Consider the following 25,597-nt stretch of genomic DNA (forward strand, 5'->3'; position numbering starts at 1 on the left):
AATGTGTGGATTAACCCAATCTCAGTTTAGTAGAACAGTGCTGATCTTATTTTCTGTCTGCAAGCCCAAAGATTTTGTGAGAAGATGCACACTAAATACTCTGTGAGGACCGACCCGTGTGCTTGTAAATAAACTGCTTTGCTTGTTCAATCAAATCAAGTCTGATGTGTGTTTTTGCTGCAGCTGAAAGTCATGGGAACACAAACCAGCTGGGTTTGAGTTCAGGGAGATTAGACAGTGGTCATTGATCGGCAGGTGTATGATTCAGCGTTTAGCTGGTCTGTCATATGAAGTATTCATAAAAACTAGAACAGGTGCTAATGTTTGCCTCAGTTCACATTAAACTGGTGTAATTATATTTACTTGCATAAAGTATCTCTCTAAATGTGTTAAGATGCTACTCTATGTATTAAACGTAAAGCAACCGTCAAAGTTAAAGTTCAAATTTAGCAACTTGAGTTATTCGACATGTAACGCATAAAGATATATTGCCTTATCAGGGCTGTGGTGGGTGTGGCCTTTATGAGGTGACGCAGCAACATCACAAGCATCAACAACTTTTATTTTGAACTCTGATTGGTTAATGAAAACATGTGACATCCCCTACTCACTGAAAATAATATTGGAATAAAATGTAAAAAAAAAAAATAGTACATATACAAATTATATACACAATTGAATGTAATAACTTAATGAAAGTTAAGTTCCTCTGGCCTGAACTCCAAGCATGAAACGATTATGATTCTGGTTCAATAAACAAGTGTGAGCTTTGAGCCGTGGCTGGAGGCGGATTGCACCTATGGCTATGATGCAATCCAAGAGGTCATTTTTTTGTATCACCTCTCCTGCTCAACACATCCAATGTAAACAAGGCCAGGAGTCACGCCATTCTCGTGCCGCTACCAAAACAAACAGGCCAGGCCCGAGTGTGAACACGGCATGTGCGGTTTAGTCCCTTCCATTGACAGCCTAATTCCCCTTCACCGCCTCATAAAAGGGTCTATTGACAGCCCTTCCTGAGCCCTGCTCACACACATAAGTGACCCTCATTGGGAAAATATGTGCACCATCGTTTGGGGCAAGCTTCAGCCTATCGCCCTTCCCTTTAAAATAACAGCATTTGGCTGAAATGGCATTTTGCACCTTTCCTCTCATGACGCTGTGACTCAGGGATTTTAACAGTAGTTTGTAAACAAGGAACTTTTTGAACACAGATCATTGTGATGCATTAAGTGCTTAAAAAAACTAGGTTGCAACTGGTTTAACATCTTTCAATATGCATTCTGGTTTGCGTTTATATCACATTAAGAAAACATCTCAAACTGTTTGTTCCTACACTGAGGAAGGCACAGCGCTGCAGGTAAACCTGCACACCTGATCCTGTCACCATGTTTCACCAGGCTACCTGGAGCTCAGAGATAGACGAACCCTCTGTAACCGAAAACCAGTGACGCAAAGCAGGACATTAAATGCTCATTGCACTTACTTATTGATGATCTTTAAAGAAAAATAAACCTTTGCACTGGGTGAGCGGAGAAAGCACAGGGAAGGGCCGGTGGACACAGACGTGACAAGGTTTCTCATTTACAAAGTGGGACTGGATGATGTTTAATTAAGTTAGGCAGTATAAGCTGTTTTTCATTCTCATACTATTATAAGATTTAAAAAAATAAAAAATTATGATATGAAGTTCACTCAAAATGAGCTTTTTCCTCTCCCATCCAGTCGGGCTGTTTGTCTGAGGTAGTTATCGTCTGCAATCACTTTAATTACACTGACTGGATTTTAATAACAATTTTGTATCACACTTTCCGTTTTACACTCTTTAGTCTGGCCCATTTACCCTGATTGCTAAATTGCATTTTACTTTAAAATGTAAATGAAATGAGAGTGCAATGATCTATGAATCCGTGTTTTATGCTAAATGCACATGCACAAATGCAAGATGTTAAATGTTCAGGGCTTCATCATGCAGCTGGACTCTTTTACGCTGAAGCCACACTGTTGTGAGAATGCAGAATGTCATTAATTGTTTTGCTGGAACAATCAGGTCCATCTCTGAAAAAGCTGCAATCTGGTTTGGCAACATGTTTGTATGGACGTTTCACCTTTGTTCACAGACGTGCAAATGTCACCCATACCGTGGGCACTAATTCCCCTCATACCATCATGGATGCCTGCCTTTGAGCTATTTACGAGTCACATTCTGGATAGTTTTCCTCTTTTGTCCGGAGGACACAATGTTGACGATTAAAATGAAACTCAGTCATTTTATGTCAGAGGAGCTCAGGTCCAGGGAGGTGCGTGGTCTCAGCTCACATGGCAAGGGAATAGAAAAAGAAAAAAAAAGAAATTTAAGATGACTGACATGGATGCTCAGACTCTTTTGATATTATGGGTTGTAGAAATTCCTTGCAATTATGGATTAAGAAACTTTGATGTTAAAAAGCTGGCTCTTTTTCCCACACATATTTTCTAGAAAGTGGGAGACCTCTCCCCATCTTTGCTTGTAACTTACTGAGATGTAGTGATGGGTTAACGATACCTCAAGGAGCGTATTGACACATTACACAAACTGTGTCGACACTGTGTTGACACTTGTGTTGGTCACTCAAAAGTGACCTCTGCTGTAGATCTAAAATCATTGCAGGTAAACACAATGAAAAAAGATGGAAAACCTTGCATGCTGTAAACCCAACAGTAGCCTGTGAAATATTATTTTAACTTTAATTGCTAGTCTCTCACTTAAACTATGATCATCTCTGTATAATATCATTTTCTCCACTTGTTTGCTGAGTGAAGTTGTTCATGTGAAGGGTTCAAATTGTGCTTGTTTGTGTAAATGCTCAAGAGTTGGCATGTATAATATAGCAAATTTGTATGTAATAAAATTCAGAGTTAAAATGTTTATGTGGTATTTTATTAACCAAAGTGTTCAATCATATGAAATAACACACTAAAAATGGATTCATTCACACATTTCCGAGAACGATCCATGAATGGGAGCAAACAATGTAATCTCCATCCAACGAACCCGCAACAAGTCGATACATTTTGTTTCCTTTTAACACATTTTGTCGCGGCACATCCGGACGACACAACTCCTGCATCCGATCACGTGGGTTTCTGTTAAAGCGATACGCGCACCAATCCGGGGTTTCACGCTTGCGCACTCGACACAGTTCTTTTCTGACGCGCCAGTGTTGTTCGTCCCATCCCTCCTGAGATGTTCCTTAATAAAAAAAAAACCCAAGCAAACTACACATCAGCTGCTATCAGTTGACCTGGCGAGCGGACCAATCAGGTGTTTGTGAGATTCCTAGAACTTTGACTGGTACATAAAATCCATATCGCAACAGTATCCGCAATCCGGATCCGATCCGGATGAAATTGGGTGCTAAGATAGAGACCCCCACCCTACATGACTGTGTCAAATTCCATAAACATCAGTCAATAATGAACCGAGCTATTGAGTAACAAAGCTGAAGCTCCATTGACAACAAAAGTTTCAAAATTATCCAGAATCTCTTCTGGATCTTCACCAAAATTGTATCAACTATTCCTGCTAAGATTCCCTACATTTCCTTAAATTTCCTCAAGATCTATCTGTAACTTTTTGAGTTATGTTGCAAATAGACAAACCAACGCCGCCGAAAACAACCTCCTTGGCGTACAGAAAGAACAGGTCGAAGGAGCGAACAGACATGTTATCTATTTATTATTCAACAACCTTCTAAGAATGAGATTCATAAAATTGTATTATTAAAGTTTTCCTTGGGCAGGAGTCGGGGGGGGGGCGGTGGTGATGTGTATCGGGTCAGAAAAAACTGAACAAATGCAGCTGTACTCTTCCAGAGAAACAAGACCCACTGCATAAGTCACCAAAAAACAATTTAATGAGTTAAAACAGTTAAAATTCAGACATGAAACCAGTTTTATCAGAAACGCATATCAGAAACGATTCCTCCATGCCAGGTAGTACAAGTAGCTTTCTTGTTAGTATTAGAAGACGTGAAACACTTTCAATGAGAACATTCCATCTTATGTTCCATAAAACATTGCTACACCAATAAATCTAAAATTATACTTGACCTGTAGAATTAAAAACAACTGCCTAAACATAGCAGCAAATCTGTTAATAGTTAAAACAGTAATAACTTATAATAGCTCCTGACTGTATCACAATCTAATCACCGTGCATCATTTGAACATCAACATTCTTTAGATAACAGAATAAATGAGTGAATCCTTTCTATGTCGTTTACAGGTGAATGTTAAGCTTCAGCTTCTTCTCTGCGTTTCATTCAGTGACTGCACCGTGTTTCCTTTGTTGTTAGCATTATAGACCCTTTTCACACCAGGCATCAGAACTTACCCCGACGTCCCAAAAGCACCAAAAGCACCAAACCCACCAAAACCCTCGACTAACACTTTAAAAAAGGAAACTTCAGAAATATTAAAACAATTCTAAACTGGAATGTTGCACTGTAAAAATTAAAGCGCTGCCATTGATGCAGCTAGAGATTAGCAGGTAACACCTGGGCTGCAGCATGCAAGATGATTTTGGCCTCATGTTTCCAGCCGGGCGACTTTTGAATAAAACGACGGCTGCGAGGTTTTGAGGCCGTTCATTATCCACGTTCGTGTAGAGATTGAAACCTCCGTTTAGGCCGCAACTCCTACACCACTTGAAGTATGCAGACGTGTACCGTACACGCCTCTCACACACCTATGAGTCAATAGTGACATCAAAACAATGCCTGGCTAGAATAAGAACATGCTGACAACTGTCATGTTAGCCGAAAATGCTCCAGCTACCTGGCCTGCAGTAAAATTCAAAATGTGGACAGTCCAATGTTGATGCCTGGTAATAAAGAGACCCATGATATCTTTGTTATTTGATCGTCTTATTACGTGCCATTCATTTATGGTTCCCGCCTAAGTAAACATGATCAAAAAAAAAAGGTTGCGTTCTACACTTTTCTCTTCTGTGTAAAACCGACCAGTTTCATCTTTTGAGTTTTCAGAGCTACTGATGCAGAGCTTGCATGTTAAAATGCTGGTGCCTCTCCGTCTTTTGTCTTCCTGCTACTAATGCTGAAGTCAGGATTGTTCTGTGTGAGTCAGTGCGGGTGAGTGAGTGAGTGAGTCAGAAGCGGGTGGGGGTGGGGGGGGTCCAAGGTTTTCTGGAGAAAATCAGGCTGGACTAGGCACTCCTCTTCCTGAGTTAGATCCTTGCATAGTAGTGGCAACGATGAGTGTGTCAGTAATCACTCGAGCTCACACCCTCCCGGGCAAATAGTTCCTGATTCATCGTCCAACATGACCTTCTAGTAGTTGAGGAGGCGCTCCCTTTCTGTACCAGCCAAGCGCTTATTCGCAGCGAACACCTTTGCTTTGTTCACCGAAGGACCTGAGAAACACAAAACGACACGTTACACATATATATATATATATATTCTTTAAATGGCTTTAAATCCCTGCTTCATATATTTCCTTTCAATTGTGTGACATCACTGACCGACATAACTGAGCAGCACAGGGAGGAAGACCAGGCCGTGCGTCGCCCCTAGCAACACAATGGCCAAGTACATCCTGAAGTAGAAGACCTGGAAGATCTGTGACTTGGAGAGGGCCAGGATCAGGATGCCTCCGAACTTTGTTAGTGTGATCCCACTGAAGACCTGTGAAAGGTTAACAGGAAATAAAACAGATTTTCACAAAACAATTATTGTAGACAAAATAACTTGTAATAGTAACATGAAAGCAAATTCTTTCCATCTATTGAAAAAAAAAAATCATAAATATTTTTTTGCCACCCCCAAAATGATTTACTTCCTTTTGTGGGCTCTCTTTAGGATATTCTCAGACTTACGGAGCTGCCCATGTGAGCTAGGGCTTCCTCGGCTCGCGCCACTCTGTTCTTCTTCACACTGATGGAGAACGCTCGCACGATGTGACTGCAGAACTCCACCGAGATACCGCAGCTCTGGAACCGGGGAGAAAGCAACGGAATGAAATACAACAATCAAGTTCACTTATTATTCGCTTGAAGAGCGGTGCAAAAGCAAACAATGCGGAGACGTAGCCAAGTCACTGCATCCAAAGCCTCTCTAGCTAGTAGTACATACAAGAAGTAAAAAAAACAACAGTGAGCGTTCCTAAAACAGAATTATGCCAGTGTTGAGTCTGAAGTATGAAGTTGACGAGTATAACGATGTCATACCCGGCAGAAAGAAGAGCGAACACAGAAAGGACTAGCTGAACGGAGTAGAAAGATCCTTGGCCCGACGTGTCGCGTACCAGAAGCGTAAATATTGCGTTTCATGCCGTTTTCTCACCATGACCAGGTTCACCAGAGATACTGCATTGAGGCTGATGCTCCACAGGTACATGACGCCGAACATGTTGATCAGGATCATAGCGATGGTGACGCTGACGAGCACGGCAGACCACAGCTCCAAGCCCAGCAACACCGCCGTCACCACAAATATGGAGGCCAGTGACACGCCCAGGTTCAGGGCGGTGTCGTAGGCAATCGTGAGGTACTGCTCGTAGAACACGTAGAAGATGCTGCAAAGGAGGAAAATGCATTTTAGTCAAAGCAACTGTTGCTTTTTAATAACCTACTTCCCCTCCAAAACATTGAAGCTTGAGTTCACAACTAGGCAGAGAATCAATTATAATTTCACCCCCAGAGTGAAAATGGAAAAACACCGTAACAATTCTTCGAACAATAATTTACCACACAATCCAGGAAGCATATTACGTAGAAGAAAAGACGACATTCAGCAAAACGAGACTCACCTATAGGCAAAAACCTTGTGGTTCATGGTCTGGGTGATGTTTTCAGCAAGGTTTCGAGCAATTTTCAAAGCATGTATGAAGTCTGGGGAATCCTTCAGGATGGTGTGGTAAGTCATGAAGTACGATGCTCCGACCCGCGCGTTCCCGGGATAGAGGTCCACCGCGGAGGCATACGCTGCATGGCCACTGGAGGAGCATAAACACATTGTGAGAAAGCTTTAGTGTGGAAACCAAAAGTATAAGAAGATGAAGTATTCAATAAAAACAAAAACCTCAAACGAAAAGACAACATATCGCAGAGCTATGAAATTACCCTTTTCCACACTTGGCGTTGGGATTATCTGACAGAAACATGGGCAGGAACCGCATGAAGTCGTCTCCTGCCGGCCTCTGCTTCCCGCTGGGAGTCACGGGCCGACAGTGGACACAGGAGGAATCCACCACTTCAAAGCAATAGAAACAATATCGTCATATCGTTGTGTTTACAAAGGACTGGCAGAAAATAGTGAAACGCATGTCAGCAACGCAGGTGAGAGAAGGTTTCAAAGTCGCTTTCAATCCTCACCTGAAGCGTTGCAGAAGGCCCCGGTGGCGTTGTAGTAGCGGCAGCATGTGGACCGAGGCGTCACCCAGTCAAAGTAGTCATCGAGCCAAGAGGAGGACGGGAAGGCAATGGTTGTACTGGGAGTAGATCAAAGAGACACTGGTATCACACGCATTCCCCGTAGTGCATGAATGAACCCCGCGTTCATAGATCAGACTCACTAGTCGCTGATGAGCGATGCAGAGTAGACCTGCTGGACGAGAGAGTCGTTGTTGCAGCCCACTCCTCCGCAAACAACATTCTGGTCCTCCGGGCTACTGTAGTTGAGACCATCCTCAACCACGAAGTACACCGGAGGTCCGGCGTGGAGATACTCGCTCAGGTTTCTAAAGTACTGCAGCACATACGAGTCCTAGACGGAGACACGGATCGTCAGAGTGACATCGAGCGTCATGGCCGACTGGAGTAGCGGTAGTAGATTCCTATGCAACACACTTCAGGTGTTACTGTGGATATGATTTACTTTGAATTCATCTATTAAACATGACTCAAGCTGAGGCGACTAGCAAAACACATCTGTGAGCCTAGTTATGATAGTTATGCCTGAAGATCATTTATCCATCGAAGCCACGCATAAAATAGCAGCACAGATAAAAGATCGGACCCTTCAATCCTCTGGTGAGTCTAGATACGGTTGTTTTGGATGGAGAATAAAATACACCAACAATCACAGAATCACTTTCAAATCATTTTTCCACTGAAAACTCCAAAAGAAAAAAATCTAAACGAACTAGAAAAGCACTCGGAGAGCGCAGACCTCCACCAAGCAGCTCAGTCCCCTCCGAATTGGATTTACACCGTCCCCATGGAGATCTGGACCATCATCAAACGGTTCCAAATTGTGCTTGGTGTCTTTATACAACAACCATGAAAGGTAAAAGTGAATAAGAGTTGATTTTTTTTTTAACAGATTTTTTTTTATCCCTGAATGGAGTTTTCAACGTTAAAATGTTAATATTTTTTCCTGACCTCATGCTGGATCAGATCCAGAAGACATTTTGCATGATAGTTCATATCAGACCCTTTATGACTGATTTTGGTGAGTGAATTGAATCCATATTTTACAAGATCTTATAATGGAGGCTTGTGTTGCTAACAGACAGGCAAACAAACGCCTGCCTCGAGAGAGGTAAAAAAAAAACTCACGTCTGGCATGGAGAGTTTCTGGTCCAATCCAATCTCCACTTTATTCACTGCAGCGATACTGAAGGAAAGCATCCCAACAAACACTGCCACCTAAACAAAGAGGGCAGACAGAGACACGACGTCCTGATGTCGATCAAGCTATAATCTAACAACTAAACCCATTCACGTGTTGGAGGTGAACGGAGGTAATATAAACGCCACAGCCAGACAGCCCCCCCCCCCCCCCCCCGAGGAACTCACAATGATCGGCCGCACCCAGCCCTTGAGGATGAACGGGGCATAGACTTTCTTGAAGAAGCAGAAGAGGATGCCGTCCGTCTTCTTCTCCTGGGCTTCCGACAGCTTCACGCAGCAAACGATGTCAAATCGGTTCTCCTTTTAAACGCGACAGACGTGTCAGAATTTGATGACGTGCAAATAATTTGAAGGTCATTGAATTTAAAACAAGGCTTCATCACGCTTCACCGAAACGCTGGAACAAGTTGCACTGCAAACATGAAACTGAACTGGCTAATTATTAAACAGCAAACCAAAGAAGAGCGGAGCCATTTAATCCATTTCATCAACAGGATAACAATTGATAGCATCACACTGGAAGTACAGGAACCCTGTAACCCTTCCCTGTTAGATAGATCACCAGCACCCCCCCCCCCCCCTCCGCTCCGCTCCCAGCTCTCACCTCCTGTCTTCTTGCATCTATTCCAAGCAAGCTGACAAAGCAGCTGATCTGCAACAGGAAATCAATAAAAACAGCCAAGCCAGCAAACAGCGAAAACGTCCTCACGGCAGGCATGGTGGACAGGGCTCCTGTGGAGGTCAACAGTCAGTTTTTTTTTTAGCATGTGACTCAAAAGGAAGCTACGACACTTTAGACTGTTACATCGATCCTGCCCACAGAAACCTTTCAGCCTTTCGATCAGTACATTTGGACGCCGTCGGCGTACGCGTAGAGGACAGCACGCTTCAAGAGAATGAATTATTTTACCCAGGGAGAAGGCAACCGTCTCAGAGAAGGAAGAGAGGAACATGCTCGGAGCGATGTCTCCAAGAATGCGCCCAATCTGCTGGTGAAGTTCCTCGTGAGGAATCCGCTCGTCTCTCTGTTGAGAAACTCCTTTTAGTGGGTTGAGCAGCGCGCGTTTAGAATGCAGCGCTCAGAAGAGAGATCAAAATGCTTCTTTGATGCATCAGGTGAAGGCTGCTCACCTGATAGGTTTGCACTATAATGAAGATGTTGTCTACTCCAACAGCGAGCACCAGGAATGGAATGACTTCGATCACAATGAGGGTGAGGGGAACACCAAAGTAGCTGAAGATCCCAAGTGAGGAGGTCACAGAGCTGAGGACTATGAAGATGCCCGCTAAACCCAGAGAAATCTTTGAGTCCACCTGTATAGGGGGGGGGGGGGGCAGTGATCATTCTCGCTCTTCCCTTTAGCTTCTCTCTTTTACACTCGAGCAGCCGGAAGTCATCCAGCTCGTTTTCTATTTTTGCAGAACTTGGATACTTAAATTTGTTACAAGCCAGGAGTTCCACATGAAAAGGTTGTCAGACATGGCCTGTGGGGACACTTGGAGCGGCAAGCAGGATGGCACTGTACAAAAATACAACCGCAGCAGCAACTTTGGATTTGGGCTCCTACCAGCAGTCTCCTGAAGCTGTGGATGTGACCCAGGGCGAGGGAGATGTAGACGAACATGATGATATAGCTGATGACAATGGTGCGGATGTCGCTGTTGCTTTCTCGGTCTATCTCGTCTTCAATACTCCTCTCTGCACTATAGGCTATAGTCAGGTTGGGGTTTTTGAAGGACTTCATGAACGTGATGAATCTGAAATACACACACACAACAAATACAATAAAGTATATGTACCACTGGCAGTGGCTCTAGCTGGCTGGTACAATTACGGCTCTCACTCTTTCTCCCACGCCAGAGCTTTGTCCAGCATGACAGAGTTGTTCAGGTAGTTGTTGAGAGGAAAGGTGATCACCAGAGCGGTGGCATTGTTATAGTTGGTGTCTGTACAGGAAGACAATGAAAGATGCGCTCTGTATTTAGACCGCCATGTTTTTAACCACATTGATAAAAGATGATCAATGACCTAAGAAATTTGGGATGACATTGTTGTAACTTCATATACAAAATGTTCACCGACCACAGGTGCATTTTTTGTGCCTTAAAAAAAAATCTACAGAGGGTATAAACAGATAATGTAGCTGCATTAGATGGAAAACCGCAAACCGACTTCTGCTTTAGTCAATAAAATCTCACCGTCGTAACCACCCATGGCCAGCCAAGGGAAGATGGGGCCCCCGAAGGTCCCTAAACAGGGGTCATGGAGGAGAGTGGTGTCATTGAGGGACGCCGGAGCGCTGAGGAAGAAAGGAGCAGGAGTTAGGAATCGTTATTCCTGTGTTCGAGCAACTACATGACCGTCCTAGTTTAAGACTAACAACTGCTTTATAAAAGACGATAGTTAATGGTTATCAATCAACAAGATAACAAAACAAAGCTTTAAAATTACCTGACACAGTACAGGAAGTGGCTGTGAAAGTCAGCGTAGACATAGAAATGGTCTCCAACGGTGTGGTCCAACACGGTGTGGCTGTTCTGGAAGTAATTGAGGACACTCAAGATGGTGCAGTCGTCGTTGTAGGGGGACAGCGGCGCCAAGCAAATATCCTTCAGCGTGATGTTTTGGCCTTCATGTGTGGCCACGATGCTTTCGATTTCCAGCTGCAGATCCAGAACCTGGTCGGAAACGAAAGGAGAAGATAGAAAGAAAAATTAAAGAAAGAAAGAAGAACAACATTTTCAGCTGCAGCTGTTCTTCACATCTATATCCAATCTGGTACAAAAAAAGATCGATGACGACTCAAATGTCCCTTCTTCCTTTGACCCACCTGGTGCAGAAGTTCTTTGCCCAGGATGGCTCCAAATGGGACATCAGATCCTCCAAAATATGGGGAGTAGATGAAAGTGTCATTGCGCGGGGTAGTTATAATCAGCTGCATGGTTCTGAAGAAGGGTCCGAAGTGGCTGTCAAAGTAATCCTTCTCCTGGCGGGCCTGGCTCGTGGGAGCCGACCACAGTTCGACGGGGTCGGTGGTGATTTGCATGTAGACCAGGCCCCCAGAGGAGGCAATCACCAGGACCAGGCTGCCCAGTATGACCACAGAAGGATGCTGCACACAGAAGGATCCCCAGGAGCTGAAGATTGTCCGCAGGAAATTCTCAAAGACTTCACCCAGTTTCTCACAGCATGATGCATTTACTACAAGGGGAGGAAGACCGCGTTGGTTTAAATTTGTGTTCCAGCAGGACAAACAGGCGACATAAATATGGCAAATACTTTGACTTGCTGCCATAAATTACAATACCATTGTCGGGGTCATCCCTGTTGAGGGACAACGGGGAGTTGCTGTCCAATATGGGGCCGTACTCAGACGTGATCATACGTTTTCTATACAAACAAAGAATCATAAAGCCAAATTCAAAATGAAAAAAGCAAATCTCAGAGCACATTTTAGGAGGAATGGCACGAATCCTCGAAGAAAAACTTCAAAAGCCAAAAAAATAAATAAATAAACCCATCCTCCAGTCTCTTACCTGTAACACCAAGTTCCCAGCACAGCCCCAGAGAAGATCAGCAGGAAGGCCATGTAGGAGAACCACACGATAACAGTCATGGCATCAATGCCAAGGATCGTCCAAGGAGACGGGAGAGGGGGAGGTACGGGTTTGGGGCCACATGCCTTGGAGCAGTCCTGACAGGAACATGGACCCGAACCGTCCTCCAGACCCTCTGTGCAGTCGTACGTCTGGTTGTTCATGGGAGCGTAACCAAACACCGGAGCGTCTGCAGGATCGAAACAGCAAAACACAGCACGGTGTATTCACGGCACAAACAGCAGCACTATGCAGAGAGCATATTCTACAAGATGATTTACCTGAGAATATTGGGATTATTGGAAAGGGAGTCTGTTCATTGCTGACGTCGAACATGTACTGGATCCAGTTAGTGGCGTTGCAGTACTCTGCATCCTTCCCGCACAGCAGCGATAAGGCTTTGATGTTGCTGGAAGGAGCCTGGACGTCCTTACAGGCATTGTACATCGCTGAAAAGGTCAAGTTGGGGTTTTTTTTAAGGGGAAAGCGCAAAGGTTTTCATCAAGTTAAGTCGCACATCACTTATTTCCTTCAGGAAAAAAAAGGATGACGAATAGACTTCTATGACCATTAGTCACCCACGGAAGTAGAATTACACAAGACGTGACACAGATGTGACGCAAAGAGGGCGGAACCGTCCATGGTGTCGAAATCAACTGAGAAAGACTGAACTCACCACCAGCAAATGTCTCTCCGATATAGTACTGCACTTCCACCACATTAGTTCCGTTGAACTTGGTAGCATTCATGAACTGACTTTGGTGGGGGCTGCACGTCAGCTCGCAGAAGAGGTTCATCAGATTAAAGAAACAGGCAGGACACCTGGACACAAGGAGGGTTAGCGGCAACGTTTTAAAACTGGAAACTATATTATTCTACTACAGGGTGATCTATGGCTGCTCAACACCTCATAGGCCGAGGAGCTGAACACTGACAACCCTCTGCAGAAACGACTTCCTGAGGAGGTTGTGTTCATTTAACATCTGCAGGAAACTCCTTTTGATATTCAAAGCTGGACTCTCTGGTGACGACAGCAAAAGGAATGATGCTGAACGATGCCAGACATCTGCTGCTTCTGAGGAGCAACACCGACAGGCCCTCGTAACATCAAACCGGACAGCGATTGTAGTGGTGCGCTTTAATTTGTATTTATCATGTAAATGACTGTTGCTACTTGTGAGTGTGTGTGTGTGTGTGTGTGCGCATACATCCATTAAAGTCTCTTCGCATGACAATTCTTTACACTACATTTTGTATATTTATCTAATCTATCTATCTAATGGTAAATAAATCAAAAAAGAAAAAAAATCCTCAATCTACCCGCTCATCTGCGTCTAAATTAAACGGGGTCCAGTTTCATGGAAATCCATTCTGGGTGACCAATCAAGCAAAGAGACCGAGACGTAGGTGGAAACACGTCCTCCTTGGCAGAGGTAAAGAGACCAACTGCCTAATTTGATGCTTGCATGTGTTTCATTGCATGCGTATAACAGCCCCGCATACCGGGACAAGAACTGGAGGGGCAGCTGGAGGCTTCCTTTGAGGGTGTTCAGCTGGTGGACATCGCAGCAGAGGCTTCTGTTACCGTAGTCATATCCAGGACAAAGCTCCTGCAAACCAAAATGTCACGCTCATCAAATTTCTTCCTGCACAAAATAAAGCTCAGCTGCAAACATCTGGGCGGGGGGGGGGGGGGATACGCACCTTGAGGAGATCCAGATCTTCATTGTGTAGTGGGATTGGCGGACCCGTGTAATTGCAATTGTACTTTTTTCCGTGCACCCTCTGGGATTCTCCACACTCGCCGTACCACACACAGTGCTGGGCCTCGACCTGACAGACAGACAAAACAAACATTTGTGTAGTTTGTTGCAGGAGGAAAGTCATTCACACTTTATGTTGCGGAGTTGCTGGTCTGTATGAAAGAATCTGTTTTTGAGAGTCTGGTGATTCTGATGAATCGTTCTACCGATAGACAACTACTGATGTTTTTATCTCGTGAGGACAAGGTCCCGTCAACAAATGCAGGATAATCCATTCACACAGCTCCGCCGCAGGACGCAATGGGGCATGTGACCTAGTTTTATAACTTATCAACACCAGCCTATGGTGTGAGCGTAACCCTTTTTCTTTAGTTTAAACATTTTGGGTATGTTTCACATCCTATGTTTCTAGAATCTTGCATTTTGGATCGCTGACAGAAAAATCTCACTTCTGCATTTGAGGAGTGCAAAGTGTCACCACAAAAATATCTTAACCTAATGTGACATTCAGTGTCAAAATATCAGGCCAGAAAAAAGTAGCACTGTGGTAAGATTCCTAAAGTAACCTAAATACATTTGGCTTTGAAGTTTTGTTGTTCATCTATTCAGCATAAGAGCCTTCCTGTGTTTTCCATAAGGAAGTTCATTCACTGCGGAATAGTTATCTTGGTCGTTATTTGGTCTTGAATGTCTCCAAACAAGGGATCCAAAAGCATTTTAGCATGTTTTTCGACAAAGTCCACAAGGTGTTGAAATTTGATTCTCCTGCCAGTTCTGTGTTGTATCTCAACAGGCTGTGGCTTGATCCAGATACTGCAAATTCTCTCAGATATATTGCATATGCATGCAGCATTTTAACCAGTTTAAGTATTTTTCCAGATTAGCTCCAGAGATTTTCATTTCATTCCCAAAGTATTCTTTTGAGAGTTGTTCTTGCTTCACTGTAGCCCCGACTCCTATCCATGTGCAGACAGCTGCAAACCAAGTCTTTTGGCAAACCCGAGGTGAACTGCTCAAGATAGTATAGCCTGTCACGATCATTTTTAGTTCTGTCTTCAATCAAACGTTCAAATGCATGGATGAAAGACCGATAAACCTGCGGCCGCAGCTGAGGATGCATTTTATCCAACCGTTTTATGAGTAACATCAGGGCTACACTTTGTTCTACTTCTGCCTTGTGAGCTTAAGTTCAAGGACCAGAGCCTTTGCAGCTGCAGACTAGGCCAGCAGTCACACTGTATTGGATTTTTGTCCAATATCCTCTTTAAGGACAGGGAACTCATCCCAAGTTGAGTGAAAACCAATGCCTTACAAAGCTTAGTTTGGTTTAGACAAGCCTAATAAACAACCTTACAAAAGCAAGACATGCACGTTTTTGTAATCTCTCTGTTCATCTACTGCAAAATCTGCAATTATTCACTCATCCTATCACCGTTGCTACTGCTTTTTGTTTTTTTAACCAGTGTACTGTTAGCTTATCTTGAAACAGTAATGAGTACACGGAATCAATTTTGCAGCTTTAGCACAGGTTTGAGGTACTATATGCATTGCACTAAATACATGGAGATTAACACTGACAAGAGTGTGACTGATTGTCAATTAAATCAATTTACTGGCGATGGAACACGTGACTTGCATTTGATTTGAAATTGCAGGACAAATATGCAACAACCACACACACATATATAGCTGTATATAAATAGAGCTATATATAAGAGACATATGTTACATTTTCACCTTTATGCCCATCACTAGTTTGCTTTTTAATCAACATATACTTAATTGCTATGTACTACATAATGCAAATATTAATAAACTCTCATTTGCACTGTCTTTACCTTTTATAAAGAGTTGAAGTGGAAATTACACCGCGTTTAGCTAGCTAGCTGCTAATCCATGTAATTCTAGTTTTGCGAGCAGCATGAACGGGATACACGTTTGTGTAACCACGTTTAATTTTTAGTACTTAGTTGATTTTAATTTGCAGAGACGTGATATCAGGACATTTAGGACACTGGTCGGCATTACAGCCTGCATCAACGCAACCTGTTCCTCAGGAATGTAAAAGCTTACTTAACATTTTGCATTTTAACTAACATAAAAAAGGCCGGGACAGTTGCAAACTCGTAAATAACTGCGCAATAATAATCCCCTCGGATTAAATGGTGAACCCCTGATAGAGACGCACCGGTTTGTTCAACTAAGATTAACACAACATTAGCAAACTGCTGACCGAGCTGAGTCACGAACGCTGATCACACTCACCAGCCGAAAATATCCTTCAGACAGGAATACGAGGAAGAAAATGAAGCACGAAACGCCTCTCCTTGGTACGGAGCCCATTGCTGTCGCTGGAGAGACTTCGCCGAAGTGACACTCCTGTTGACGTTTCGCATATATTGCTGATGGCTTCTTTTTCTTCTTCTTCGTCGGATTATTGCTACTTCTTCTTCTTCGGATTATTTACTTTGGTTGGAGACAAACTGTGCGGCGAGTGCTGCCCCCAAACGACGCTGAAGGCTCATTACACAAAGGTACCTGCGTATATCCATGGCTTTTCAAGAGTTTGTATAAAATAAAAGACTTCTGTACAAGTCAAATGCACAACTTAATTTATACTGAGGTACACTTAATTACACAAAATATATCATATGTCTGGAAATAATAATCATTGTTTGGCATCTGCAAAGTGTCCCTCATGATCATGCTTTGTCCCACTCACACAGACCTGTTGTCTCACATTTGTCCGGTTGTGATCTGGTCACCATAGTCTTGAACAAGGTCCAGCATAGGTCCCCTCATGTGACTTCAGTAGCTGCTAGTCATCTGAGCATTTATCATTCTGTCTGTCCTCTACACATCAGAAGTGCATACAGCATAGCCACACTGTACTCCATATCTTGTTGCCAGTTGCTATAAAATAATATAACTGGACTAAGAATCACACATTATACTTCATTAAAAGTAATATGAGGCAAGAAAAGGATTACTATAGAGGTCACTCACACAGGAACCAAACAATTGGTGTTAGGATTCAGCATTACATTCGAGACTCAAATCCAGCTTTGTTTGTTTTGTTTGTTTGTTTGTTTTGCCTTGATGGAACTGCTTAATTACTGACATGAGTAATAAGTATGAATTACTATTCGGACACCATAAAGTTGTCCTTTGTTATTCTATTATTTACGTGGTTATATTCTGGTTTTACAATCTCAGAAAAGAAGCTATTTAAAAAAAAACACTAAATGTGCATTATATTATTCTTATTATTATTATTATTATTATTAATATATTCGCCGTTAGTTAAAGAGTAAAGTTAAAAAGTATTTAAAAGATTTCATCGTGTGCATTGGCTGTCTTGTATCTGGGACGTGAACCCAGAGTTTACGTCAGCAGCTCAGCAGCCAATGGGCGTCTGATCCGTCACTGACGCGGCTCAGCAACCAATGGTCGTCTAATGCGTCTCTCCGCTCAGCAGCCAATGGTCGTCTGATCCGTCACTGACGCGCTCAGCAGCCAATGGGCATCTGATCCGTCAATGACGCGAGGAATGACGCGCATCTTTCGCGTTTCTGTACAGTTCTGCTAACAGCTAAGCTAAATCAGCTGCTGACAGTGTCGGAGATCGTAGTATTTTGTTTGATCGCTGTTGAAATAGTCCTGGCCCACGTCAAAGAGTTCGGTAGAACTTCATCGTATGTGTCTGGAATGGATGGATCGATAATTGACGGAATTACGTCGCTATTTGAGCCCGTTCATGGGCAAAATCCACCGAGTGGCCCAAGAAAGGTAACGGCAGCGACCTGGTGTAGAATAGAAAGCCTTTAATGTCATGGCATAGTAGCTACACAATGAGATTAGGAGCGGGGGGACCAGCAGCAACAGAACCACAACAGACCGGCGAAACGGAACTTTTACAGTGTTGATATTGCAGACGGTGTTTCCCAGAGTGACCTGGTGGAGGTGAAAAGATGCAGAAGGGGTTTGTTTAAAAAAAATAAACAAATGTTGCTCTTAATAACTTTTTAATTGGACCATTGTGTCTGCAAATAAAGATTTGATTGATTTGATTGATTAATTCCAAATAAAGACAGCTGTTGACATTTGTCTCCTGTGTTTCAGATGCAGTTCTAAGCTTTGTAAAGAAGACTGCGGTTGGGGTAGCAGGTCTGCTCATGCTCCGGAAACCGCTGACGACTATATCTGAAAAGCCCAGACATTATGGAGAGACGCAGGGAGATAGCACCGAAAGGAGGTGAAGCAGGAGAAGAGGCTGGGAAACAACCAGTCGTGTTGTGACTAGAGGGAAACGAGGCCACGGTGTGTTTGTGGGGGAACAACAGCGATAAAGGCTCATGAAGAATGGGAGCACGGCAAAATCTAGAAAATGCATGCACTGTTTACATTCTGTGAGCATCAATCTCGCTCTGCTCTATTATTTAAACTATAGAAGGTTACTATATTTGAGTGAAACAATCTGCCCCCAAGATAGTGTTTAGATGTGAATGTAAAGTGTCTCAAAACAGCAGCAACAACATCAAAATCCTGTGGTTAATCCTTCCACAAAACAAATAGAATACCGGTACACAGAAATATATTACAGGTGAGGATCTTATTTTATTAGGAATTGTTGTTTACTGTTTAACAGCCCAGACCTATACAAACTGTACCTTTAAATTATATTCATATGCCTCCATGACAACAAAAAAATAGAAAGTTGCAGATGTCTTTTCTTTAAAACATGTTACACTTTATTCTTCCAGTTATTTACTTGTCTGAATATTGCTAATAGTTCTGTCTTGGAGTAATGATTCTGTTTAGGCTCTTCAAGCTTTTTCAGTACAAACAGCCTTGAAATGAAACGGTAATTATCTTAATCTTGAAAAAGTGTGTCCAAAATGAAAAGGCAATGCCTTGAAGAAACGGTATCTAGTAAATTGATAATTTAATTTATATCTTAAGGACTGCCACAAACAAAGCCATCAGTATAATCTTATAATGGGTCTGGTAATTTCTCACAATGAAAAAACATCTGCAACACATTTAAAGAACAGGACGTCACAGCTCTGCCAACATGAAACCATTTGTACTTATTTTATTTCAATTGCAGGAGAATTTTCCGATTGATTGTTTGATTATTATATGTGAATATTTGTTTTGATGATGATATATGCTGCCGAAATGGCTTTGAGTTATTTACTAATGTGTTAACTATTACTTGACGTGTTATGGATTTTGACAACAGTGAGCAGTAGTGTCATTCAGTCACAAATGATGCAAAAACAGTTGTCTTTTTAGCTATTCTACTCAAATGCACTGGTGAAGATGTTGATCTGGCCAGTCTGAATGTGATCAAATAAATAATATTCATAGTGCCACCAGTATTCTTTATTTTTGCCTGATATTTTGTGTACTTGTGTCCCGTCAGGTCCGTCCGTTCTCCAGCCTGATCCAAAAATCTTGGACCAGTGTTAGTCGTCGTCAACAGCATTGCGAAGTTGAATGCCGAGGGTTGACTCGCTGCGCTCGTCAACTCGTCGTCTTCTGCGTTGCAAAAGCAATAGCCCCTTGCGGCTAGATAGGCGCTCGGGCCTAAATAGACAATATTTTACTTAAAATTCCCAACACACTGTACAGTGGTAAAGTGAAACCAGATTCAAGTTCTTTAAGTTATTACAAGATTCATAATCCTTAAAAAAACAAATGCATTTGAATAATTGACTCACAATATATTGTGGAAGTTTGAAATTTGATAATTTTTTCCTCATTTTCCTTGCTGTAAACACAGAATAGCGATGAAATATATTTAAAATAACAATAAAAAAGAAATTAGAAAATCGAAATAAGTAATTAATACTTATTTCGCTTTTCTAATTTCTTTTTATAGTTTACAACATGCAGGGCCAAAGTAGCAAAGCAAAGAATAGAGTTGGACACTGATGAATATCTACTTAGGGATTTAATCATAGTCTTTAGGAATTGAGATAAAAAAAGACTGAGGAGATTAGTGACTCCTTGGACTCTCAGTCCGACTTTCTAAATCCAACCCTAATTTAATTTGTGAGGACAAAAACAGACGTGTTTGTTTCCATACAAAAAAGAGATTTATTCATTTTCTCTTTTGAAGGAATTCATGACAACTCAGATTTAAGTGCATATTCTCATATGATGTGACCAAACTGTGTACTGATTTTAAATTATAGGTGACTATTTCCAATATATTGCATATATAATCATTGTTTTCTGCACAAGTACCTGTGTAACATCTTCAAAAGTAGGCTTACGGGTTGCTGCGATAGTATATCCCTTTAAAACTAGGAATAATGTCGGAAAGGTAAAAGCTCTGGCAAGAGTTCAAGTCTTTAAAGAGAGCGTGAAACGACAGCACACGTCTGTTAAAAAAGGAAATTTTCCAAAGTGTTAAAAATAGACACATTAGATTAGAAACAGTCTTAATTTGTAACGTGACATGGAATAAACATCTGAATGAAACAACCCATGCTTACAAGGAAATACAACTTCGTAAAATGTGTTGTTCACAAATAGCCTAAAACTGCTAAACCAGCCTTTTTTTTTATTTAGGAACCAAAAATAAATAAATAAAGAATTGAGAAACATTTATTGGAAAGGTTTGTTGGTGTTGGTTTTAACTAATTTTGTTTACACTGATATTCTGTGAGCGCAGTCTCAGTGTTAAAAATATACTATCTGATGGAAGTTAACAAGAAAGAGACCAGAAACCACGTCCTAGATACACACTAAGATAAAGCTCAGAGTTTAGCTAACTTTGTGGGTCCACACAAATACGCTTCATGCTACGGGAATGCTGCAGGTTTTCAGAATACATCCACAATCACATTTTCTGTATTTACCTCTACATTCTCTAGTTACTGTGTCATCGCATATCAGGGGATAAAGGACAGACTGTTATTCTGATCTAAAAGCTACAGCGATCAGTTTGCAATGCCTACAGACTGTCTTAATGTAACATTAAAAGTTACATTTCAATAGAATTCACCTTTACACTGACTATACATTCTATACATCATGTTTCCTCACCAACTCATCCGTCAGGACGAGTTTCGTCAGGCCTCTAAGGAAGTCAAAAGTAATGCCATCCTTTACTCCCCAAACCCACCTTTAGTCATCTTGGGTCCACCAGGGCAAAAGGTTCTGAGGCTTCACATCAGCATCGCGTGAAAGCTGAAATTCCAATGCATGACATTGATCCGATGTGATTTTACAGCCCATGTACCTCAGGTTGGGTTTTAGATTAAGCTGCCAGTTTCTGTTCCCTGCAACAAGAGCATCCGTCTCTTTAAAAAAAAATCAGAGGCATTTCCATCCTTTCAGTCACAGTCCTTTTGCGCACAAGTTTCAATGAGCTGTGTGTGAGATTTCACTTTCGTCTATGCGACTGGTCCAGCGAGTCGCAGTTCAACCGAGTCATCGATGGGCCAGCTTCAGTCCAGCTTTGATTTAGAGTCCCTTGTAGTTTGGTGGGAAGAAAAAAAACAAACCCTCTTTGGAATGAAAGTTTTTCTTTTGTGTGAGATGTTACTGCATGCAAATGACACACGGGCGGATGCAAGTGTCAACTGACAGGAGAGAACATACATATGAAAACATGGTTGTACCACATAGTTATGCTTTCACAGCCAAGACATCTACGAGACATCTAAATGGAACAGAAGACAGTCTGTTATTTCTTGTCCGTGCTCACCACGTCCTCAGTCTGGGCCCAAGTACTCTGCATTCTCTGCTGCTGGGATGTGTCCATTTATGCGGGATATGAAGGTAGGAGTAAAATCTTGCTGATAATCAGGGTTGTCTATGCTATTCTGTGGCTGGTATTTCTGCGTGTTGTGCATTGCGCCATTGGAAGTGAGCGGGAGGAAGGTGCCGGATGGGACCTCATTGAGGTACTCGGGTCCATTGACTTCCTTCCTAAAGTAGTTCAGGTATTCTGTTTCTGTCTCATCAGAGGAGATGGTGGGAAGGATGCTGCGAGGATGACCAGGGTGCTTGTAGATAGGATTCATCACATCAGAGACTCCGTTCTGGTTAATGTAGTCTGCAAGATAATCAGCAACAAGAATAATGACGCTCGATGGTTTCTCATTATGTGTAGCAAGTCGCCTATAAAACTGAACAGACCATGATAATAGCACAGCAGTCGCAGCCCATTAACTACAAATAATTACATCACATTGTCAGCAATAATGCGCCTTAGGCTGAGAGAATTCAAAAGCTGACGAAAAAAATAAAAAAAGCCTTGCGATCTGGATTTTTGAAGAAAAAAAAGAAGAAACATTTCTTTATTAATTTTGTTAATAGGAAATCTTTTATATGTCTATTTTATTTTCTGTATTACCACTAAAGAATGCCAACACAAAATGATAAAAGGCACACAATGTTCAGATTGGGGAGGCGGTGCTGCAATTACAGCAATATGCTTCCCGTCCACTAGATGACCTCCATCCTCACAGAATCGCGCAGGAAGAAGGGGAGCGACCGATGAGATGCGTTTGAGCTGCATAGAATAGCGGTGGTTATTAAGATGGAGGATTCTCACCTGGAGCTGGCTGGAAGGCCTTATCTAAATGATTGTCCGTGGGATCAGGTATATATCGGAGAACAATGCTTCCGTCTCTGCTCGGGACCCCGTTCTGAAAACAAAGAACAGTATGTCGGGCAGTCGCACACAAACAGAGAAACTCTCTTTCTGCATGAGCCGTCAAATGGATTGATCTCTTCTTACCATTAAGCCATTTCTGTTGTGACATGTCCCAATGCTGCTGTTCGTGCTCTGTGAAACAGATAATAAAAGCTCAAGTTAATGTGTCATGATGACAACACAGGGCAGGAAATTGTGTTTTATAGCGCCATAAACATTTGAAAATTACTCTATTGTCAATACAGTAGACATTAAGAAAAGCACAACTTAAATTGTAATACGCAAATGTAAATAGATTCAGATTGGGCAATTCATTGTTTCTTTTATGGGAGTGAGTTCTTTTTCTAAGCCACTGTCAGTTTTAAAGCCTCTCAGGAGACAATAAGAATCTGCTGAATGAAGATAGTGATGTGCTTTATCTGCAACCGGGGAACCGCTCTATCATCTGGTGCAAGCTGATTAGGATCAAAATAAACGTCCACTGAGCAGATTCATATTCATTCATGCAATGTGACAAGCTTTGTTGTGTCTGTCAGATTCTTGAGTCACGGGACTTTGAACGGTGCTAAAACCATGGAAACAGAGAATGAGAGAGAGAGAGAGAGAGAGAGAGGAGTGGCAGCTGTGGCAATGCAATTACTTTCAACAAGAAAAAGGAAATTAAAGACAAGGAAGGAGCAACCATCTGTGAAAAATGTCTCAACCTATCATGGGCCGTGCCCCGAGCTTTTTCCTATGCTAGGCTTTTGTTGGACAAAGATTTTAAAGAGTTTGTCTGCAAAGGTAATCAAGCTTTAAATGTTATATGAGCTAACCAGGCTGTGAGTGGCCGGCAATGATCCCAGGTATAGAGGAGCCAGGCCTACGCATGGCCTCCATTGAACCTGAGGTGTTTCTGTTTTGCTAATGAACCTAAGACTTCTGCTCATTCAGCTCTCATTAATCAAAGGGCACTTGGGAGCAAACGTGGGAGAAAGGATGAAGATGATGATGATGATGATGATGAGTGGGCAGGGGTCAAGAAGAGGAGAAATAGTCCCGGTGGTGACCAATAAAGAGCAAGAGGGTAACTGGTCAGCAGGATCCAGGCCAAGAATGACTGGCCACTCAGAATCAAGACAGAACAATTTAAACTCTTCACGCTGCATCATCAACTGGATCGTGGTCAAGAGGCAAAAAATTGGTTTGTGTGTGGGTTTTCTTTCATTCTGACTGCAATGAATTATGCATAAATTCCATCTGACAAAACACAGCTAAAATAGCACAATTAAATTATATTACACTTCTGGTGCAAATTCTTAATCAATTATTGTTGTTTTTAGTCTGGGAAATGTAACCCCATCTCCAACGCAGCTGGTATTCCCCTCCAACATTTGCAGACAAAGTCAACGAGAATGAGTCTAAAGTGTGTGACTGCGGTTACAACATCTGTCTGTTCCTCATTACATGTAATGAGTCTTTTTTTTTCCATTCATTTAAAAAATAATAATAATTCATTGCGGATTAAACAAAAAAGCACATTATGCGAAACATCGACATTATATTCCCAGTCATATAAGTTGTGATGATGTTAGCAAATACTGTTGGATGCATGTTTTTAGAAAAATTACATCCATCATTGCTCCTGTATGTGCAATGCAAACAGCATTTGAGTTCATAAATCATTCTTTGCAGGATTGTTGGTCGGCAAAACAAAAACCTAAAAACAAAATCCGAGGTTTGCCATGAATCCATCATTTTCAGATCGTCACATGAAACAGCAGGATCTTACTGTGGAGTGTAGCAGCGGGGTCTGGGAGGTGCTCGGGCTGCTGAAGAATCCGTGTTGCGGCAGCAGGTACTCGTCAGCATCCACAGCGTCCTCCATGTCCTCCCTGCTGATCAAGCTACGGAACAATTTAGCATCCGAGGGACTCGGCAGGTGCATGCGGTCGTCACCCTGGAATAGGAAAATAAGTAACCTAGTTAGCTTCGTGTGCCGTCAAACAAATTGCATATTTATGACTAGTGCGAATGCTAAATACCTGAATGACCAGATAACGAGAGGGATCACGAGCCATCTTTGTGAACTCCGCTATCAGTTCCCGGAATCGAGGTCGGCTAGCCGCGTCAATCATCCAGCCTGTGCCGACACGTCAAAGCAGACATTATCATAAGACAAAAACATATTGCATTCACCAACATTATCTGCGGGGAAATGAGGGGTAAATATCATGCAACGCAGCCAGCAACCCACTCCTCTTACATTTCACCATGATCATGTAGACATCTATTGTACAGATGGGCGGTTGAGGCAGTCGCTCCCCTTTCTCCAGGAGCCCAGCTATTTCACTGGCTGGAATCCCATCATAGGGTTTGGTTCCAAAAGTCATCAGCTCCCAAACTGTTACACCTGGAGAGAGAAAAAAAACGTCTGATGAAGAGCTGCCGTTCACCTTCACAGTGGCAGGATGTAAACGTTCCGAATAACAGTCCGAATAGAGTTGACATGTTGGCTCTGCCTGCAGTGGTGGGAGTCAGCAGGATGCATATCTGTGTTGGAGGAACTGAAGAAGAAAAGAGGAGGAAAGGAAGCCTGTCACTCCTGCCAGGGTCTACTGATGCTTTTGCCATATTGAGCGGAAGGAATGATCAAACCCCCAGGAAAAGAAGATTTGGAAGCCGGCCCATATACGAAAGCTGTGTGAGTGTGTGCAGTTGTGTAGCCATATGTCTGCTCCTGGGGCTGAAAGAACAGCTTTAGAAATCCGGGTTGTGCCAGCAGTCCCTTCTGACGTAACACTGTCCCAACTGAGATTGCTGTTGTGTAGGTGTGCGCTTCCAGTGTCCTAAAAATCACAGATGCTAGCAAGATGTTCTTCCCTTCTCATTCTCATGTGGGAAAATGCTGACGAGCCTGAATAGATCCAAAAACAACCTCCTGTGCAA

General features: G+C 42.4%; 2 protein-coding genes and 1 long non-coding RNA gene across 3 annotated transcripts in view; 1 reads left to right on the top strand and 2 right to left on the bottom strand.

The window, feature by feature from the left end:
- Nucleotides 1–3,736: 3,736 nt before the first annotated feature.
- On the bottom strand, nt 3,737–16,335 carry npc1 (Niemann-Pick disease, type C1). Its single transcript, XM_068748576.1, has 25 exons — nt 16,258–16,335; nt 13,934–14,062; nt 13,733–13,839; nt 12,906–13,051; nt 12,511–12,678; nt 12,170–12,419; nt 11,941–12,023; nt 11,464–11,834; nt 11,085–11,311; nt 10,832–10,932; nt 10,477–10,579; nt 10,201–10,390; nt 9,764–9,946; nt 9,543–9,657; nt 9,237–9,364; nt 8,798–8,932; nt 8,558–8,647; nt 7,573–7,763; nt 7,373–7,488; nt 7,121–7,250; nt 6,808–6,993; nt 6,342–6,573; nt 5,876–5,989; nt 5,522–5,684; nt 3,737–5,413 (listed from the first exon to the last, which is right to left on the bottom strand). Exons 1-25 carry the CDS (start codon nt 16,333–16,335, stop codon nt 5,331–5,333), a joined length of 3,819 nt encoding a protein of 1,272 aa, XP_068604677.1. The 3' UTR covers nt 3,737–5,330.
- A 1,282-nt stretch (nt 16,336–17,617) lies between these two features.
- Nucleotides 17,618–19,370, top strand: LOC137904978 (uncharacterized). Its single transcript, XR_011105820.1, has 2 exons — nt 17,618–17,781; nt 18,115–19,370. It is a non-coding gene; the product is annotated as an uncharacterized lncRNA (long non-coding RNA).
- A 2,170-nt stretch (nt 19,371–21,540) lies between these two features.
- The window catches only part of egfra (epidermal growth factor receptor a (erythroblastic leukemia viral (v-erb-b) oncogene homolog, avian)), a 33,079-nt gene continuing 29,022 nt past the window's right edge, over nt 21,541–25,597 (bottom strand). Inside the window, exons 23-28 of the mRNA XM_068748677.1 lie at nt 24,915–25,061; nt 24,694–24,791; nt 24,441–24,608; nt 22,754–22,801; nt 22,568–22,661; nt 21,541–22,066 (exon numbers count right to left, since the gene is read on the bottom strand). Coding sequence (XP_068604778.1) covers nt 21,723–22,066; nt 22,568–22,661; nt 22,754–22,801; nt 24,441–24,608; nt 24,694–24,791; nt 24,915–25,061 — 899 coding nt within the window. The 3' untranslated portion in view covers nt 21,541–21,722. The remainder of the gene's footprint in view (nt 22,067–22,567; nt 22,662–22,753; nt 22,802–24,440; nt 24,609–24,693; nt 24,792–24,914; nt 25,062–25,597) is intronic.

The sequence above is a fragment of the Brachionichthys hirsutus genome, chromosome 15 (assembly GCF_040956055.1).
Source record: "Brachionichthys hirsutus isolate HB-005 chromosome 15, CSIRO-AGI_Bhir_v1, whole genome shotgun sequence".
Lineage (NCBI taxonomy): Eukaryota > Metazoa > Chordata > Actinopteri > Lophiiformes > Brachionichthyidae > Brachionichthys > Brachionichthys hirsutus.